The sequence below is a fragment of the Triturus cristatus genome, chromosome 6 (assembly GCF_964204655.1).
Source record: "Triturus cristatus chromosome 6, aTriCri1.1, whole genome shotgun sequence".
Taxonomy (NCBI): domain Eukaryota; kingdom Metazoa; phylum Chordata; class Amphibia; order Caudata; family Salamandridae; genus Triturus; species Triturus cristatus.
The window spans coordinates 57,633,882-57,655,149 of record NC_140589.1 but is presented as its reverse complement, the minus strand read 5'-3'; the positions used below and the strand labels follow the sequence as shown (position 1 = coordinate 57,655,149).

Below are 21,268 nucleotides of genomic sequence, written 5' to 3'. Positions count from 1 at the left end.
TCTTGTAGCCCTAAGATCTCTGGAGTGCATAAACAACAAACCTTGGCAAAGGCAAGTCGACACGGTGCACAGGGGTTTGGTCTCAGTGGTTCCGACAAGGGATACTGGCCTCAGCATTGCACAGAGGTCATGTCAGGCCTTGAGGGAGTGCAGAACCACCACATGTGTTGCTGAGGCTTTCGAAGTCCGTGAGACGTCAGGAGCAGCAGACCGGTCAGCTTCGTTAATGGGCCTGAAGATGCAGGGGAGTGACTCCTTCACTCCAAGGGAGATTACTTTGGGTGTCTTTGATGCCTGCAGATCTGTTGAAGATCCTGGAAGAAGCACAGACACAGATGACAAAAAAGACTTGCAGAACAGCAAGACCAGGAGCAGCAGGAGTCTTCCTTGATGCAGTCTCGGTTCCAGGCTAAGAACAGCGAAGTCCACGGGGCCGATTCACAGAACTAACTTAAGACAAAATCCTAAACTTACTACTTTTGGTATTCACAAAAGTTAGGATTTTGTCTTAGGTTTGTTTTAAGATAATCTTAAGACAGACTTAAAACAGTCTTAAGACAGACTTAAGACAGTCTTAAGACAGACTTAAGACAAACTTAAGACAAACTTAAGACAGACTTAAGACAGACTTAAGACAGATTTAAGACAAATTTAAGACAAAATCCTAACTTAAGTCTGTCTTAAGTCTGTCTTAAGTCTGTCTTAAGTTTGTCTTAAGTCTGTTTTAAGACTGTCTTAAGTCTGTCTTAAGACAAACTTAAGACAAAATCCTAACTTCTGTGAATACCAAAAGTAGTAAGTTTAGGATTTTGTCTTAAGTTAGTTCTGTGAATCAGGCCCCAAGTGTCTAGGTGGGAGAATAGTGACGTGGTTTCAGGCTTAAGTCTTGCCCACAACGAATCTGAGGACCCACCCACAGGTAAGTCCTTAAATAACCTAGGAAGGTGGTTAGGATGACTCAGTGGTCCTCAGGAATGCCTACATGTGGCGCAGGGCTTTACAACGTGACGCATCTCCCAGATGCGTCACGTTGTAAGTACCCCGCATCATGGCGCAGGATTTGCGCCGCCGCTGCGTCACAAAAGTGACGCAACGGCGGCGTAAATGAGGCGCAAGGGGCTTGTAAATCTGCACCATAGATGGGATACTTATGCGTTTGGGTGATGAGCGTAATAGACGGGAAATGCAGGGAACTGTTTAAAGAGGCGCATTACGTATGAGACTCTGGGCTTAGAATTACATGAAAGAGATGCCAATCCCCTTAAATTACTGATAGCTATACAAACAGACAGGTACTAGATGGCGGCAATACAATAATCATGTAAATTCCTCAGGTATTAAAGCACATAAGAGAAGAGCAACATATGTGTTTGATGATATGCGTAGCAGACGGTGAATGCAGGGCCGTGGTTTTAAGATGTATACATTTAAAATTGACTACTTTACTGAGTGTTTAAGGAAGTTTTAATATGTGGTCAATATAGATTTGGGAGGAACTGTGGTGTTTTGACAATAGATACAGTCTATTTACGAGATTATGGGATTGGAATTACATAAAATTACGTCCATTTCCCCCTAAGTACTGGAAGCGATACCGATAAATAGATACTTCATGTCATGTGAGTAAGGTCATAGTTCAAAAGAGCGCGTCGCGTGAGGTTTTTTCGACCTCGTACTCGAGGACGCCGGCGTGTGGGGAGTTGCAGACGAGATAACGATCTAACAAGACGGTAAGAAATTGAATGCACGCGTGAAGTACTTGGGTCGAATGGGGTGCAGTGATATGGTGATTGAGGGAAAGTTTGAGCAATAGAAGCTATATTTCAGGTAATCGGTGGGTGTGATAGGATAAGCAACTGTTTGACAAGAGAGGTATTTATTAAGTGACGGACAAGAGATATGAGGTTGAAAGTAATAGAGGTTCTTGTGAATACTTCTGTTAAGAGAGAAACGGCGAAAAGAATGGCAGTAAAGGAGGACGGTGTTACGCTTAATTGTGTGAAAGGGATAATTAAGGGTACTAATAGAGATCTAGACTGCTATTTGGTGATTTAATAGATAAATGTATAAATATGACTGAACAAATATGGAACTAGACCTCGCGGTCGGATCGTATGTCTGTATTACATGCTACAGTATTGCTTGACTCTAGCACGTTACCTGTCATAGAATACCTATGGGTGACGCAGGAAGTGGTTTACCTGGAAGCAAATGTTGAATTAGACACTGCTTGGATATAGGATGACGTTGAGATGGGAGTTTAGTCACACATGATTGGGCTGTAGTTATGCAGCGGGTATAAAGTGGCTACATCTCAGTTTATCTTTTGTAGTTGGCTACACAAATTTGGATAAAGAGCAACGATATTGAATACCCCATAGAGACTTTACCCATGCCGGAGGATCGTGTGGGTCGGAAATATCACCGCACGTAAAGTATGTACTCTTGAGGGGGGCAGATTGTGCCCCTGGTGACATTGAGCTTAATACATTGAATGTCAGGGACTAACACTAATTGAGATGTCTTTCTTGTTGTTCTTCTTACTTTACAGTAAGGACTGAAAGAAGCCTTGAGGTTCGTGTAACTTTTACACACTTTTTCTTACACGTGTGGGTGGCAGGGCACTGATGTGTGTTAATTAGGTTATTAGTGAAAAGAATAGCACCCTGTGCTTACAGGAAGAGTGGTGAATAGTCACATTATAGAACTACCCTCACACATAACACATGAGGCCCTTGGGAATTGGCGCTGAGTACAGCTACAACTAAAAATGTTTTATTGCGTAGCATATGCTAGTCTTGAACGTAATAAACAATATGGATGACGTTCACCTAAATAAATCATTACGTGTCACGGTGGAGGGACTCGGGTGCAATGTCTTAGAGCCATGCAATGGATCATTAAGCAATAATAGTGACTTTGGTCTATCTCTTATGTAGCCTCGAAAAAGTCGCGTGTACTAATATACAAATGGCGACGAAACATATGTTGGCATTTGGGCTTTCGACCAGTCACAGTAACTTACATTAAAGAAGGATCAAGAAAAGAATTAAAGACTGAAGAATCGCATTATCTATTTTGCGTAGAGATTATATATTTGAAAAGACTTACTGTACTACTGTTGTGTTATAAAATCTTTGTGTGCTAGTGATTCTTTTCAATATTTGTGTTGCAGCTTAGGCCGCAGAAATTAGGAGAGGTGGGTGGTTCTCTCCCCCTTTTAGCACCATAAAAATACTAGCATTAAAGAACTAATTAGTGAATATTTTCAGGGGTGCCTTCCCTATGGTCAATACCACTATCCTTTTGTGTATATATTCATGAACAAATAGATGACAAACTCATGGTAAAGAAGAGCCGCGCGGATAAAGTATGCATTCAGTGGTAGACTTCTGTCAAAAATACTCTGTATGTGTCGTCTACCATTCGTAACTTGGAAGACGAATGGTAGACAGCACATACAGAGCCATGATTTTGTCATCTATTTGTCCATGAGTTGGATAAATGTTACAAAATAGGACATGACTCTAGCCTGCATTTTCCATTTATTTAGCTTAGAAGCTTCGAATATATAAATCCCTGCATCCATAGTTCTTGCATTCCCTCACTTCGGGTTCCAGCATTGACCACATCTGGATTGTTTTGCAAATCTCCCCTGAAGTTGATAAGTTCGGTGACAGCAATAGGACTTCCTGTCCATACATCATACCCTTACTCGCCGTAGTTGAGGACTCGGTATATTGCAATTGTGGCTTTTTTGATGAAGGCGCTTGGGTCACGATTCTATGAAGATCCATCAATGGTCAAAGCCACCGCATTGTGTCTCTCAATTTAAATATGCTCTCTTTTTTCGTTAGACTTGATATTTCGGTTGAGCATTTTTTGACAATTTTGTTTAGATTCATTAGCAACACTGTGATTATCTTCCATTAATATGGTTGCATATTAGTGATGAATGCACTGAGAGTATCTGAATAGGATTGCATTTGTTGAAAATATAGTTAGGAAATCCATCCCCTTTTTGGTTATATGTATTGAGAGAACAATGAGATTGTGAAATGTGTCCTTTTTATCGCCATGTGATATCATAGGCATTGTTTACCCAAGATCAAACTCTGTTTTTATGTCAGTTTGTATGAAGAAATAGTTTTTATAATGCATTATAATGTGTACACTTAGCTGTCTTCACTCTTGTATAGCAATTATGTTTTCTAATGCTTAATAGAATAACAGTTGCCTAGGGATTTGTTTTGAACAGAGGGGAGGATACTCTTGTCCTTTGTCCAGTTTCGTGCCAAAGCGGAACCAAGGGCTCCCTGAACTGGCTCAAACTGGAGTATGCAAGGAGGGCACCAACTGTGCCCTTCAAAGCAGTCTGGTGGTGCTGGCAAATGGTCCCACCCCAGCCCAATACACTAAATCCAGTCTGAGAGGTGGTCAGGTCACACCTCTCTGCAACTGGAAACCTATTGCTCTACCTTCCCCAGCTTGAGCCTAGCTCAGCAGAAGGAGGGCAGAATCGTGTCTATGGTCAGCAGCAGGACTAGCTTGCTGTCAGACCATGAAAGGCTGTAATCAGGAGTACAGGGGGGCACCCTAAAGAAGCCACTCAGCACATGGGATCATACTTCCAACACTGGAATCAGTGTTGGGGTCTGATTATAACATGTTTGATACCCAACATGACCGGGTTCGGTGCATCCACTATATAGTTAAGCATCTTATAATGACTGCTATCTACTGTATGTATCACAATGGCTGACCGCTCTTACAAGGCCTGGAGAATCGATTCCGGAGTTTGTAGGAGTGTCCTGCTCATGCAGGGGCACCCTCATACTCATAAACAAGCACCCTGCCTTGAGGACTGAAAGGCCTGCCATAGGGTTGACTTATAGGTTTTAAGTGTAGTGACCTCAGCTAAAAAGGAAACATATCTGTTGTGAGAGTTGCGAGCACCTAATCACACAGGCTGCAATGGCAGGTCTGTAGTCACAATTTGAGTGGTCTCTCATGGGTGACACAATACATGCTGCAGCCCATGGGAGACCCCTGGTGAACCTATGGGGAAATGACCTTTAGGACGAAGCCAGAATCATGCTGTGCCTACACAGCACCGCCAACAGAACGAATGCACAATTAGCACGCTTTCGTTCTGCACGCAAGTCATAACAATGACTTGCTTTAGGGGAACGCAGTGGTGGAGTGGTGTTGGAATTAAAGTCCAACACCTTTCCTACTGTTATGCTGACTGGAGTTGGCATAGTAAATTAAATATCCAGCACCGCCCCCCAAGACAAGTCGGTAAAAGGACTTGTGTGCAGAACAAATGCATGCTAAAGACGCATTTGTTCAAATGACGGAGTTCCTAAGGCATGCATGAAAAACACATGTGGAATTCCATCATGCATTCTTACCTATGCCCTGGGTACCTCAGTACCATTTACTAGGCTCTTTCACGGGTACACCAGTAGCCAATTGTGGTTGTGCAGAAGTACTTATCATGGTCAATTTAGGGAGGAAGTACAGTGACTGGGGTCCTGATTAGCAGGATCCCAGTCAGGCTAGTAAAAAAATATACTGATACCAGCAAAAAAGTAGGGGGTAACCATGAGAGCAGATCATACTTTACTACACATTCCATGACCACAATGGAAGGAGATCAACACCAAGCCCCTTTGACAGCCTACTTGACTGGGTGGGTGTGGTGCTATCGCGTTCGGGTCGATAAATTGAAAACTCCTAGTTAATTACTCAAATTTGTAATGAATTATTAACAGGGACTCCGACTTCAATGGTTGTGTGTCAATCATTACAGAGGGGTGAACAGGCTCTGCAATATATTTATTGGGAATATTCTGTACGTCTGGAACATCAGGGTTCTAAAAATAGTCGAGGCACTACTGAAATTCCTGAATCTAATGATTATCCTGCTGTCATTACAGAAAATAGGTCACAGAGAAGAAATTTATCCTTAAGATATATAGGTTTACAATCTCCAGACAAGTCTTTATATGAGTTGCCAATTTATCTAACACACCTTGCCATAATGACGTCGAAATATACAATGTCCTAATATGCAAGTTAATTAAAGTTTTCCTTCTGTCCACTTGATAAAATAGGATCATTTTTTTCAGAAGCATAATATAGGATGCAACTTGCAGATGCACTTTTATGATAGTCACCAAGGGATGACATGAGTAGCCAAGTATAGCTATTCTAGCTCACATCATAAGATGACTTGCTTTCAATATCAGAAAGAGCCATTTCTAATTGATACTTCTATCTGCAGATTCCTCATCTTTTGAATATTCAGAAAGTTTTACTATCTCTCAATGCTAGTAGGGGGCGCTGGCTCCACTTTGGCAGAGTCCATATGACATTACTGGAGCCATAAAGTTCCCCCATTGGAATGCAGACATCAGTTCTATTTTTTACATGCCAATGAAACTAGTTCAGAGCTTCTAATCACCTCGGGAATTATTCAACGTTGTTGACGTCTTTTTCTTATTTTATTCTTCAGTTTAAATTTTTGTCATGTCACCTCCCAAATAGTCAGGTTGCATACTACGTAATAACTGTGATGGACAAATGTCCATTACAGACCCCCATGAAATCTGTCTTTGGTGGTTGGGGTCTGATTACAATACGAAGGCTTGCAAATCTTGTTGAAGAATTCACCTCAAGGCTATATATAGAGAGGGAGGCTAAGATATTCATGTGCAGGCATAGCCAGGCATGGGGTGAATGTCAAGGATGCTGAAAGTTCAGACCAATGTCAAAGACTCCAGAGTCAGTGCCGTAGTCAAAGTCGTCCAAGAAAAAACTCAAGAAGATAAGTCGACATGATTCAGGACTGCAACACTCATCTAAAAGTAAGTCATCAAGACCTCCTCACAAATATCTACACTAGACTATGGCTCCACCTGACCTGGTGCCAATTCCAGAGACTCAGCTGCTTGAGCGCCAATTCCAAGACCCCAACCTGATCAGCCTTATCAATAGTTCTCCACTCCAAGGTTGCCTCCACCTATCTTCCTTAATGCAATCTCGATATCCTCCAATGATCCATGATGTCCTCCGGAGCACCAGCCAGTCCCATAGGTCCGATGGCTTTACCTTCGAAGCCTTGCCAACACCATACCATCAGCCCCCCTTCTCACCATTCCTGCCTTTGCCACTAGTCACCTCGGCAGAGAATTTGACTACGGTGTCATCCCAACCTTCAGGATTGGTGCCACGACTGACTCCACCTCTGATAACAATCCCTTCATCTATATCTTCTGCATGGATACCATCACTTGCCAACTCCTCAGTTGACTCCACTAGTGTCACAGATGATGCCACCAGCGCCTCAACCAATGTCACCAGAGGCACAGAATTGTCTCCTGCTCCTGAACGTTCTCTATGGCATCACAACCTTCTCATCTGGAATCTTTGCCTCTGATGGAACTTTCATATCACCTTTCAAGGAGTGAGGCTCAATGTCTCATAGAAAAGGGCAGGTACATTTTCGGTAGCTGGGATCCTCATTAAGACCCCAGTCCAATTGATGATGGAAATGGAAAGTACACTGCTTTGGATCCTGATTTTGCAGGGACTAAGGGGTGCCAGTGGTCTATATACCTCTCATGAGTGGGTGCTGTATTCCTCAGCGTGGCTTTCCCCTTTTGAGGTTACATCTTACCACTCAGTAATCAAAATGACCGTAGGGATGTTGGACGTGGAGCTGCTCCCCAAGGAAAGTAAGGCGAACATCCTTACTGAGGTTCTACATACAGCTTCCCATGCCACGGAACCCTTGATACTGTTTAATAAAGCTTTGTCAGAACGTATACCTGTGGTTTGGGAAAAGCCAACTACTTCCAAAGCAGTCCACAGATCAGTAGCAAGGTGCAACAGACTGGCCCCTGGAGACCCAGTGTTCCTTTCTTCACACCCATCATTGGAGAGCCTTGTGATACAAGCCTCTTGTTCCTCAGCAGGTACCTTTCCCATCACGCCCTCTTACCAGTATCTGTAGCTCTCCAGTGTTGATATCTTTTATAATTTCCACATGCGGCGCACCCCTGATACAGGCTCACCTCAGTTAATTGTTGATAGGCTTAGATATGTCCACACTGAGCGGACATGGCATCTGGGAGGGGTGATGGTAGGGCCACTCTCATCTCATGGGGTTACTTTCCGGCATTTTCCAATGAAGTGGATGTGCTAACAAAGTGGGATCATTCAAAGACCTTTTAGGCAGACAGTTCCTTGTATTGCAATTGTGAAGTTACAGCGGGGCTCCATACTCAACAAACGGGGAATGATTCAAGCATGTTAATCTACGAAAGATACCAGTGCTGGAGAACTGTAGTTACAGGTTAGTAACTTTTTTTCATCCAAATACTGATTCGGTATGGGGTCACAATCTTATTTTAGGGGTTGGTAGAAGCAAACATTTTTGCAGTTGCAAACTCCAAATCAGAGTGTTTCTGACCGTAAAAATGATTAGTACTCTAGCTCCAAGTTCTAAATTCCAGGAAGTAGGTACAGAGAACCTTCAGTGAAATCACCTCTGCTTCTGCTACAGCTCAATTAAAGACACTTCTCTTTTCCTAAGTGGATGCCATGTTTGATGTGCCAGCTCAGCAACGTTTTTGTTATCTGAAAACAAACTCCTAGGAAGTTTGTTCTCAAAAAGCAAAAAATATACAATGATTTAGATGTGAGTTTTCTTCATGAACATGAAGCCCATTGTGTGTTTTACTCACGCGTGAGCAGGTGGAAAAAACCAGTGACAGTCACTATGCTCTTTATAGGGCCAGGTTAAGGGTTTACATTATGGGAGACACCTGAGGCTCTGCCGATGTAAACCAAATGCTTCCCAAACTCTAAATATGTTGTCCACTTCTGTGATCACAAATGTCTATTATGGTATCAACTTACATTTATTTTTTAATTACACTTTCTTAATACAGGTCTTGCTCAATCTGGTTCCTGGGGATGCTTTGATGAGTTTAACAGGATTGAATTACCTGTCCTATCAGTCGCAGCTCAGCAAATCTCTATTGTTTTGACTGCAAGAAAGGAAAGGAAAAAACAATTTATCTTTACTGATGGAGACAATGTGGAATTGAACCCGGAATTTGGAATCTTTCTCACAATGGTAAGACCTCACACAAGTAATTTGTTCATTTTTATATTTGTATGCTTGCAGGTAGTACTCTTAGTATTTAAGTAGCTTACGTACCTCGACCTGCCATGCAATAGTTGTTCCTGCATGTATAGGATGTTTGGTGTGTATGTTCCAATTTGCATGATAAAGCTACGAAATATTAACAGTCAGTCCATATTTTTGTATTTCTACTAATGTTGGTTTGTGCTAGAGAAAGAGTTATTGAAAGAGCTTCACCATTAGTTGCATATCACAAATGTCATAATGCATTTCCTTTAATGAGTAAAATTATTCTGTTGAAATTCGTCACTATATCATAGGTCTATTAAAAGTGGCCTATCCTACTACATAGGTAGGTGGAAAGGGCCACAATGTTGCTATCTTGATTTACCTGTGCTTAAACAGTTTAACTCAAGGTAACGGGCACACGTATCTCCTATACCTAATTCAGTTATTTAGATATCTTCCTTGTTTATGCAGAGATACCGAGATAAACCTTACACCTTCAATGTGGAAAAAGTAGCAGTACACGCTTATCTACCAAACACATTTCTTTTATTCACAAGAGCAATTACAAATTGTTTAACAAAAGCAATCATAATCTTCAACTCATCCAATTCATCACATACAAAAACATCCACTCAAATGTATTGCGTGCACACTGCCTCTACACCATTCGCCTTCCATATTTTTCATCAAGATATTACTATGAGAAAACACTAACCTTGTACTAAGAATCTAACAGTAGTTATGGACTCTAGCACCCCTCACCCTATCACGAACCAGACACAATAGAAATATATTAGCCAATAGTCAAAGCGGTTAAAGAAGAATGGGATAAGAGAGAAAAAAGAGACACTGGATACCACCTTCTGACTGGTCACTCTGGGCCATATCAGCAACGGCCAGCGATAATTATCGCTGGCCGTGCTTAGCGATAATTTTCTTATCGCTGGCTACCTCTGCTTTTTATCGCCCTGGTAGCGCGTTATCATCAACGCTCTGCTCCAGGGCGATAAAAGTTCCAGAGATAGCGATGTTATTGCCGTTTTGCAGGGAACATCGCTGGTTTTCCAGCGATGTTCCCTGCAAAAGGGCTATAACCTTGCTAATACGACCCTGTGGTCGTATCAGCATAATCCACCCCCAATGGTAGGGGCGGCTTAGTCAGGATTTTAGCAGACGTTAGTTTTTGGAGAAAACAGCAATTTTCTCCAAAAACTAACGTCTGCTAAAATGCAAGGGCATCCTTGCTGATAGCGCAAAGACGCGTTATTGCTCTCCTGACATGTAGTGTATGTCAGGAACACCCACTTTGCATCTCATTAGAGATACAAAGGTAGGCGTAGTGTAAAAGGCTGCCAACATGCAATACGCATGTTAGCACCCTCTTGCTGATAGGGCGTTGGTTTTATCTCCGCTTTTCTGGCTTTTAAAGCCAGAAAAGTGGAGAAAAAGCCCTTGATGATATGCCCCTGTGTTGGGGACTGATGGGGCATATCAGCAAGGGCTTTATCTCCGCTTTTTTGGCTTTGAAAGCCAAAAAAGCGGAGATAAAACTATCGCCCTATCAACAAGAGGGTGCTAACATGCAAAATCACGTTAGCACCCTTTTTCCCTACGCCTCCCTTTGCATCTCTAATGAAATGCAAAGTGGGCGTTCCTTCCAAATATAACTGGAGAAATGTCGCTAACCGACATTTCTCCAATTATCAATCGGCACGCTGACAAGGATAGCGATCAGAAAAGTAGCGCTAACCACGGTTAACGCTACTTTCCTTACGCCTGCTTTTAGTTTGACTTAGCCATGATATCCAGTGGAAGGTCGTTATCATGGTTAAGTATGCCATGCCCTATCAACAACGTAGTGCCAAACATTGTGCGATTATCGCTGGAATCCCAGCGATAATTGCACATTTGGCAACTAACTCGGGTATTTTTATCGCTCTGGAGATAAGTGTCGCTGATGGCGCGCTATCTCTGCGATAAAAACAAGCGATAGCGGGCGATAATTATCCTAGCGCTAAAGTCGCCGGTTGTTGATGATATGCCCCTGACATTTGTAGGTCAAGAAAGACATTTAAAGACATTCGGACCGCAACCCCTAAGCAGTACGGCCGCGGTAGCCTTCCACTTAGATCACCAGTTGGGCGATGTATACATAAATAGGCTCCATAGCACGTATCGCGTACATATGGACTGATATACGTCGGATGGGGGCGGCAGAGTTTCACTCACAGTTACCCCCTCCTTCCTTTGTTTTACTTTGTCCTCATCTGGTTGATACCCACCACCACAGTTCATATCTGTTGCACAATAATTGGAGAGAATGTACAACCCTGAGAAGTGCACCGCGAGGCAAGTAAGGCAGACATTGCAGGTGTAGCACACTGACTCACACTCCCCTCAGCATTTGCCACTACACATTCTACAGGTATCATTTATCCTGTGACACAGCGAGTTTAAAATTGTATGACTTGATTATAATGCATATTTCAGAAAAAACAAGGGAACCCTCAAGGTAGTTAAGGACCTTGGGTAACAGTTATGCAAAAAAACAATGGTCCTTAAACAATTTAAATGGTACAAAGATAAATATAGATTCGAGTCAATACTATATTCCGAGTGTCCAGCCGGACAGACGATTTAATATAGGAATCAGAGAATAAACAAATTTTCTAAACAAAATACTTGTGGGACACAGTCCTGTATCCCGAAGGGAATATAACAATTACATAACACACAAGGACAATTCAGGCAAGACGTTTTGTAGCTTGTGAAGTATCAATTGTAACAAGCTTTGGACAACAGTCAATACACTTTTTAACACAGTGGAGTAATGTGCAAGCTGTTTTAAGGGGGTCGACGACGTTTCGATCCTTTCAAGAAAATAATAGGATCATCATCAGGACTACAATAATGTACAAGCCTGATTCGAGAGAATTTGCCTGTGAAAAGGAAAAAGGTGTAGGGGATAAGGGAGAAAAAGGGAAAAGAATTAAAACAGGGAAAGGAATTAAAACAACCGGATTAGTGTTGGATTGCAGAGAGGGGTGATGACCGAAGTGCCCGTAATCATGCGTGAGCCAAGTACTGAGAGTGTGTCAAAAAAGTACAACGGCGTGGTGGGTGATAACACAGGAATAGGAGCGGGGGAGCCATGAGGGAAGGTGAAGTGCATGACTGTCCGAGACGATGGGCACAGCTGAAAAAGGATTGAGAATGAAGGAGTGAGCATACCGTGATTTAAGCATGCCAAAAGCAGAGGAAGTGGATAAAAAGTGCTGAGGAACAATGGTTCCAAGAAAAACCAGGGTGTAGCTCGGAATATAGTATTGACTCAAATCTATATTTATCTTTGTACCATTTAAATTGTTTAAAGACCATTGTTTTTTTGCATAACTGTTACCCAAGGTCCTTAACTACCTTGAGGGTTCCCTTGTTTTTTCTGAAATATGTTAAGCGCAATCGCTGGATTGCAAGGGTAGGATACTCATCCCCTTACTCATAAGTGGGCATTCCCTGTTCCCCCTTTTTCCGTTTATCCCCTTTTTTTCCCCCTCTCACCACATCTCCCTGCTCTTCCCTCTATACTACATCCATTGTTTTGTCTGACCACGCACCCTTATATTCGGACGAATATATCAAAAGAATCTGTGAGGGCCCTTCCCTGTTCGCTGACTTAACCGATACCGCAACCAACACCAACATATCCTTGGCAGACCAACTAGAAAAGTGTAAAAAGAAACAAGTACGTCTCCAGCTTATGACCTGCATGCTCACAGAATACCTTAAAGCAGACACAATCCCTGCTGGGCTGCAAGTGCGAAACATTGCCGGAATCTTCACCGATAACCCCAAATATATTAATAACTTCAGCTACATTGGCACAACTTGTTCAAGACATTGGCTTGTTCTAGGAATCGACACTGCCGCTGAATCTCTTATTAAACTAGCAACAGAGCTTGAAGAAATCAAAAAACAGATTAGAGACTCTTGCCCAGTACTAGACAGCAAAAAACTGCTAGAACAAGTACAGAAAACAGTTGATGACTTTCAAAGAATTGAGCAAAATAAGAAAACAGTGAAAGTTAAGAAAGACATTAGAGCCTACAACACAGAACAAACTTATCCATATTTACAAAAAGATTTTTACACAAATCGGATATACTCTAACCCACAAAACAGCAGACCCTGGGGCCGTTTTAACAAACGGAATAATTTAGTAGGCTTCTCAGACACATCAGCTGAATCATCAGACAATTCTGACTCAGGAGAAGGTCCTAGTACTTCCAATCGTAACCAAGGCTCCAATTTGTCAGGCCCTAATTTTTTAGGACGTGGCCAGAGCGAACTGCCCAAACGAGGCCGCGTAAAGCAGGCGCAAAGATGGTACAACCAACTGGGCGAGCGCCAAACACGCCACAATTTCTATCAGTGGTAAATCCTAATCACTTACAACAAATACCCATTTTTAACCTTTCCCAGCACAACCTCACAGATCCTGAACTGTCCTTGTTAAGTAAGGGCCTATCCTTTGTCCCTACCACTCACCCTAATTTTCTAGAATTACACACTGAACTACTCCGTTTTTTCAGAAGATTACGCCTACATGCCTTTTTTCTTTTGAACCCTTCCCCTCCATCCATTTCGAACACTCCTTTCAGGCCTCCTTCTACATTCTCTCCATCCATCAATATGAACCCCACCGAAATTGCCACTTTTGAGAAACTCATACTGAATGACTTAACCATCTTGGAATCGAAAAAACAATTCATTCCTTACAACATTACTCTCCCCGAGAAAAAAAGCAATTGATTCACTCAAAATGAATGATTCCTTTAGTCATAAAATCAGCTGATAAAGGTGGTGGCATTGTGCTCCAAGAGAAAAATGCCTACAAAGCAGAAATCCAACGCCAACTTTCCAACACAGATCATTACTGTAGATTATCTACTAATCCCACGAAAGAATTACAGAAACGTATTTTACAGATCACTACTGAGGCCAAATCTGACGGCTTCCTCAGTCAGAAAGAATTTCTCTTTTTGAATGCTAAATCCCCACGCACCCCAGTTATATATACACTACCTAAGGTGCATAAAGACCCATAGTGTCTGGCTGTGGTTCAATCCTTGAACCACTGGGCCAATATATTGATCACTTCATAAAAGACTTCGTCCCGCTGACGAATTGCTACATCAGAGACAGCATGGCCATGATTAACCTGATTGAACATCACCCTTTTGATCCCACTAATGATTTACTCTGCACGTTGGATGTGGAATCCCTCTACACGAATATTCCACAAACCCAGGCACTCATTGTCATTCAAGGGATCCTCGACTCCAGACCACGCCCACACCCGGTCCCCACACTATTCATTATTCAATTACTTGAAATTTGTCTGACTAGAAACTTTTTCCTTTTTGATAATGAATATTACCAGCAAGTGAAGGGAACTTCAATGGGTGCAATTTTTGCTCCTAACCTAGCCATTCTCTTTATGGATCACCTTGAGATGACTAGCATTCTCTCAGCCACTAACCCCTTTCTCTCTGGAGTCACAATGTGGCGCCGATACATAGACGATATTTTTCTGATATGGCATCACAACGAAGAAACACTTTCCCAATTTTTACACTGGCTTACCAACAATTGCTCAGGCCTCCATTTCACTGGCTCCCATGATAGAGCACAGATTCCTTTTCTTGACCTAACTATCTATTATCAAGATGGGGAATTACTGACCAGACTATACAGAAAGAGCACTGAGAGAAACACTTTATTGAGGTATGAAAGTCACCACCCACGAGCACTCAGAGACTCCTTACCTTACTCGCAATTTCTACGCATCAGGCGTAATTGCTTCTCTAAGCATGACAATTTCTCGGAGGCTGCCACCCTGACCAGCAAGCTTAAAGCGCGTGGCTATCCAAAAAGGCTAGTACGCAACGCACAAAAACGGGCCTGGTATTGCCCTAGGGAAGTTCTTCTTTCACCCAAGTTGAAAACCAATTTGAATCGTCTAGTCTGTGTCACCACTTTCTCCCCTGCCTCTCACTCCATTCGCAAGGCCATTTTGAAACATTGGCCTACAGTGAATGTGGGCAACCTCACAATAGAACGGGCATTTCGCAAGAGCCACAACCTAAAGGACCACTTGGTAAGGGCTGCCCTACCTTCCTCAAAACCATCCTCGACTCTTGATACTCTTTGGGGCCTAGATCCCCTAATTGGACATGCTAAATGTGGTAATTGTAATGTCTGCAGCACTACTATGGAAGGAAAAGATTTTATATTAAACAATGTGTCTATTAACCTTAATTCTTTCTCCAACTGTAATACGTGTAATGTTATCTACTTGATTTCATGCCCCTGTAATAAAATCTACATTGGCCAGACTACACAAAAGGTTAAGTTAAGAATCGGTCAACACAGGAGTAGGGTGCGTTGCAAAACTCCTAACGCTCCCCTGGTTGAACACTTTGTTGAAATGGAGCATACAGAGGTTGATATAAAATGGACTGTAATTAAAGTCATCAAACCACCACCCAGGGGTGGAGACATTGCCAAAATCCTCAACAAAGAAGAGTTACGAATGATTATCCGCATGAACAGTATCAGAAATGGGCTCAACCGAAATGAGGATTGGACCAACCTCATTTAACTCTCTGCTAGCTGCCATTTGTTTGGGTCTTCCTGCTACCATTTCACTTTTCTCATTTTAATTGCTTGCTCCTGTTCTCATATTGATTGCGTGCAATTTTTCCCACTCTCTTCCCCTTTTAATTCTCTTACTGTACCATGTATCACATATCCTACATTGCCTTCTGTGCGTTACTAGGTCATCTTGTCCATAATTTATATGTAATTTATATGCAATCATAATGTGTATGCAACCGTTTTTATTTTATTTGTATATTGACTGACTTCATTGTAGACGCTTCAATAATTCCATGTAAATTACTTCATTGGATTACAACTTTCTATCTCCTACCTCCCCGCTTTCAACCTCTTTACCTCTGTTTTCTATTTCTATCCCCTCGCTCAAGATGGCGCCCGCTCACGCACCACGTTCTTAAATATTTAAAATCCCGAGCCACGCGCACACTCGTAGCTACCCGGCATTGCTCTATTGCGAACACAGCGGATATTGGGTAAGTGCTTTCACAGCTTCCCAGCCCCGTAGGAGTTGTACCCACGGCATCGCACCTCTTTGGCCGCTAACCCTTTCTTCTCCCCCTAGTGCATCGTCACGCCGCTGGAACCAATTTAATCCTTGATTCACTCCAGCAAATCCATTGGATTCCTCCGCCATCCCCTTGCTCCAGGTGAGCGCCACCTTCTCCGTTCCCACATTCACCTTCACGCATCCTTTTCGCCGCACTTATTCCTCCCTTCTCTCCCCAGAGCTCCTACATCGTCAATCTCGGGCTATTCTCGCGCTTTGGAAACGCGTCCGACCCCCGGACCAAGGTGAGCTACACCCTGGTTTTTCTTGGAACCATCGTTCCTCAGCACTTTTTATCTGCTTCCTCTGCGTTTGGCATGCTTAAATCACGGTATGCTCACTCCTTCATTCTCAATCCTTTTTCCGCTATGCCCATCGTCTCGCACAGTCATGCACTCCACCTTCCCTCATGGCTCCCCTGCTCCTATTCCTGTGTTATCACCCACCACGCCGTCGTACTTTTTTGACACACTCTCAGTACTTGGCTCACGCATGATTACGGACACTTCGGTCATCACCCCTCTCTACAGTCCAACCCTAATCAGGTTGTTTTAATTCCTTTCCCTGTTTTAATTATTTTCCCTTTTTCTCCCTTATCCCCTACACCTTTTTCCTTTTCACAGGCAAATTCTCTCGAATCAGGCTTGTACATTATTGTAGTCCTGATGATGATCCTATTATTTTCTTGAAAGGATCGAAACGTCGTCGACCCCCTTAAAACAGCTTGCACATTACTCCACTGTGTTAAAAAGTGTATTGACTGTTGTCCAAAGCTTGTTACAATTGATACTTCACAAGCTACAAAACGTCTTGCCTGAATTGTCCTTGTGTGTTATGTAATTGTTATGGTCCCTTCGGGATACAGGACTGTGTCCCACAAGTATTTTGTTTTGAAAATTTGTTTATTTTCTGATTCCTATATTAAATCGTCTGTCCGGCTGGACACTCGGAATATAGTATTGACTCGAATCTATATTTATCTTTGTACCATTTAAATTGTTTAGTGATTATAATGCATGCATTGATAACGTTCATCTTTTGTGTACATGTAAACTATGCTAAATCTTCAATAAACAGATTTAAACAATAAAAAGAAAGACATTTAAAAACAAATAGATATCTTTAGCAATCTGTTGTTTAAAGCATGATATCTAACCTAATAGTAGATAAGTTAAAAAGTAACAGTATCTAGTCTTCCTTGTAATCAACAATCGGAAAGAAGCACATAGTGATAGATTCCTTACCTTAGAATTACCCCCAGGCGTCAGACTAGATCCAGAAAGTTTTCAACAGCAGTAACCCTGCGCGTCGGTAGGTGGCGTCGTGCGGCTCCGTGTCTGTTGTTGGTATCGTGGTCGCTCAGATGATGTCGGGGGCGCTACTTAGACGCCGCCCACGCATGCTGACGTCAGTTCTTTCTTTTTCCGCCCCAGCCAGCACAGATCCGGGAAGAGCAGGAACCCCCAATCAATTTTTGACTGACTTTTTGAGGCCTTTTTGTCTCTATTTTTTCATTGAGTCTTTGACTCCTGGTGCAGTTAGGATTCCCGGTTTTAAGACCTGCGAGGACTGTCACCTTATTATGTCGGTGACGGACTCCCTCCGTGTGTGTCTTTTCTGCCTGGGGCGCGACCACGACTCCAAGTCATGATCCGACTGCCGGGCCATGGCGCCAAAGTCTTTGAGGGAGCGGACCCGAAAGCTGCTGGAGGCCTGGCAGTCAGCTCCGCGCCGTTTGAGGTCCTGGTCCCATAGGAGGTCGAGGGACTGTGCGTCATCACCATCAATCTTCGGGATCAAAGTCTTCTCACTGGGGGTCAGGTAAGGTGAAGCACAAGAAGTCGAAGAAACATCGTCGTTCTTCGACTTTCCTCACCGGTCATGCGACATGGCTGAGGGTGTGGGTGGTGCCTCCCCCGCGGTTCCAGCAGAGCCTCAGGTGTTGCCGCCGGCCTACCCGCCTTTCCCGTGTCCGTCAGCGACTCCGGCCCAAATACAGGAATTCCTGTTGGCCATGGCTTGCCTCTTTGGGCCGTCAGGTCCCACTGGTGCGCCTTAGGGCCCGCGGTCCTGACTGGGGGTCCTCGCCTTTCATCACCATGCCTCCGGCCCCGGCATCACAGCCGGCTCCGGTCTCAGCGCCGCAGGACCCCCTGGATCTAGGCCTGGATCCTGGTCGACGCTGGTTGACCTTATAACACCTCCACCAACATCAACCCTACCGGACCACTTCTGACGTCGCCCACTCTTCGGGACGCCGCCGACCCCGGTTTCAGCCCCGAAGTGGACGCGGCGACAGGCCGGTGTCAATTGATGCCGTTCTCGACGTTGCTCGGGGATTTCTATCCCCATGTCCCTGCTCCTTATTTCAGGCCTTCTGAACGGCCTAAGGAGGAAGGGGGTGCCTGGGAGGGGTCTGAGGACCCTCTCTCAGCTGATTGCGAGTATGAACAGGACTGGGCAGAGGAGTTGGGGGAAGCCAGTGGTCTGGATACCTCACCAGACCTTGGCATGCTGTCTCCTCCTACCTTGGCTACGGAGGACGGTGCTAGTTATGCTGTGGTGTTGGGTAGGGCAGCAAGGCCCTACACCTCGTGCTCCCTACTGTGGCCATCAGGACTAACTTCTTGACAGACGTGCTTTAGCCAGCAGCTACTTCTGCGAAGCCGCTGCTTCCCTTCAATGAAGCACTTTCTGACGTTCTTTTGGTCACCTGGTCCAGGCCCACCACAGGGGCTCCTGTGGATAGGAACGTGGCCCGATGCCATCGCCCGGCTCCGAGTGACCCCATTTTCCTCTCCCAACACCCCACTCTGAGAGCTTGGTTGTCCAAGTCTCTGCTTTCCCAACCGCCTTCCCTTCCGCACCACCGGATAGGGTATCCAAGAAACTGGATCAGTTCGGAAAGAAGATTTTTTTCTTCCGCCAGTTCTGCACTGCGGTCTGTGAACACCGCATGCCTCTTGGGCGTTATTCCTACTCTCTTTGGGATACGGTGACAGCTCTCTCTCAGGCTGTTGCAGAGGGGAGAGACGCAGCTAAGTTCATGATTCGTTGTGGCCTAGACACCGCTGACTCACTGGGCAGATCAATTGCAACGACGGTGGCGGTCAGACGCCACTCCTGGTTGGGGACAACTGGATTTTCGAGGGATGTCCAAAGCACACTTATGGACATGCCTTTTGATGGCCATCGCCTCTTCGGCGACAAAGCAGACAGCGCATTGGAGCGGTTTAAGGACTCACGGCTATGGCCAAGTCCTTGGGACTCTCTGCAGTCTACTCTCCTCCGCCTTCTGCTTTTCGCTCCTTTCGTGGCACCGGAAGGGGCGTCCCGCAGCATTCACAACAGAGCCACAAGCCTGCGCAGCAATTCCAGCGTGGCCATGGACTCGGGTTCTGCCGTGGCGGACCAAGGGGCCAGCGGGCGGGTCAGTCGACCTTCACCCTGGCCACCACTGCCTCCAAACCTTCCTAGTCTGAGCTTTCAGGCCCATCAAACGCCAGTGGGCGGCAGGCTTCGCCATCACCTCCCCCACTGGTGCACCATCACATCAGACAGGTGGGTTTTAGAGATAGTCTGAAGGGCCTACACCCTACCCTTCGAGGCTACCCCTCCAGCCATGCCACCTCAGTACCACCGCATGCCGGGGGATCACTTGGTGCTTCTTCAGAAGGAAGTTGCGGCCCTCTTGGCCAAGGGGGCCATTGAGTGCGGTCCAACGCCAGAAGTAGGTCGTGGTTGCTATTCCCACTACTTTTTGGTGCCAAAGAAGGACAAGGGCCTGCGTCCTCTCTTAGACCTACGAAACGTCAATTGCCTCCTCCGCAAAGAGAAGTTCAAGATGCTCACTTTGGCTCAGGTCTTGTCTGCTCTCTTCCACAAGACTGGATGGTAGCGCTGGACTTGCAAGATGCTTACTTCCGCATCTCAGTCCTGCAGGCCCACCAGCGTTACCTGCGGTTCACGGTAGTCCACAAGCACTTTCAGTTCACCGTGCTTCCTTTTGGCCTTACCAGCGCCCCTCGGGTGTTCACGAAAGTGATGGCGTTGGTCGCAGCTCATCTGCACAGATCAGGGATTTCATTCTTCCCCTATCTCGACGACTGGTTGTTGAAGGCGGGCTCGCCCCAGACAGTCGTCTCCCAACTCCAGACTATGGTTGACCTGCATTTGCTGGGGTTCTCCATCAACGTGCCAAAGTCACACCTGATCCCCTCTCAGAAGCTCCTCTTCATCAGAGCGGTCGACACGGCGCAGTTTCGGGTCTATCCTCCCGAACAGCGAGTCCGGGAGATTCGGACTTTGATTCCGCCCTTGTCCCGGGTTTCGGTCAGAGTGACCCTGAGGCTCCTGGGCTACATGGCCTCCTGCATCCTGCTGATCGATCATGTCAGATGACATATGCAGGCTCTGCAGTGGGACATGAAGTTCCAGTGGGCGCAGCATCAGGGGAACCTGTCCAATCACGTCCAGATCTCGGAGGGCACTACAGGACAGCTGCAGTGGTGGCTCACGAACCGGCATTGGGTCGACGGCAGATCCCTCTCCCTTCCCCAACCAAAGTTTACAGTGGTGACGGATGCGTCCCTCCTGGGATGGGGAGGCCACATGGGAGAGGCAGAGATCAGAGGCCTCTGGTCTCTGGCGGAGTCCAAGCTTCATATCAACCTTCCGGAGCTTCGGGCGATCCAACTTGCACTGAAGGCATTCCTTCCCTCTGTCAAGGGGAGAGCAGTGCAGGTGTTCACAGACAACACCACCGCCATGTGGTACTGCAACAAGTGAGGCGGGGTGGGGTCATGGACCCTCTGTCAGGAGGCTCTGCGCCCCTGGACATGGCTGGAACATCTGGGCGTTTTCCTGGTGGTTCAAAA

The 21,268-nt window shown here is 44.9% G+C and overlaps 1 protein-coding gene across 1 annotated transcript in view; it reads left to right on the top strand.

Annotated features, from left to right (window-relative positions):
- The window catches only part of DNAH8 (dynein axonemal heavy chain 8), a 13,985,216-nt gene that overhangs the window by 6,732,667 nt on the left and 7,231,281 nt on the right, over positions 1-21,268 (top strand). The window contains exon 45 of the mRNA XM_085610239.1: positions 8,961-9,148. Coding sequence (XP_085466365.1) covers positions 8,961-9,148 — 188 coding nt within the window. The remainder of the gene's footprint in view (positions 1-8,960; positions 9,149-21,268) is intronic.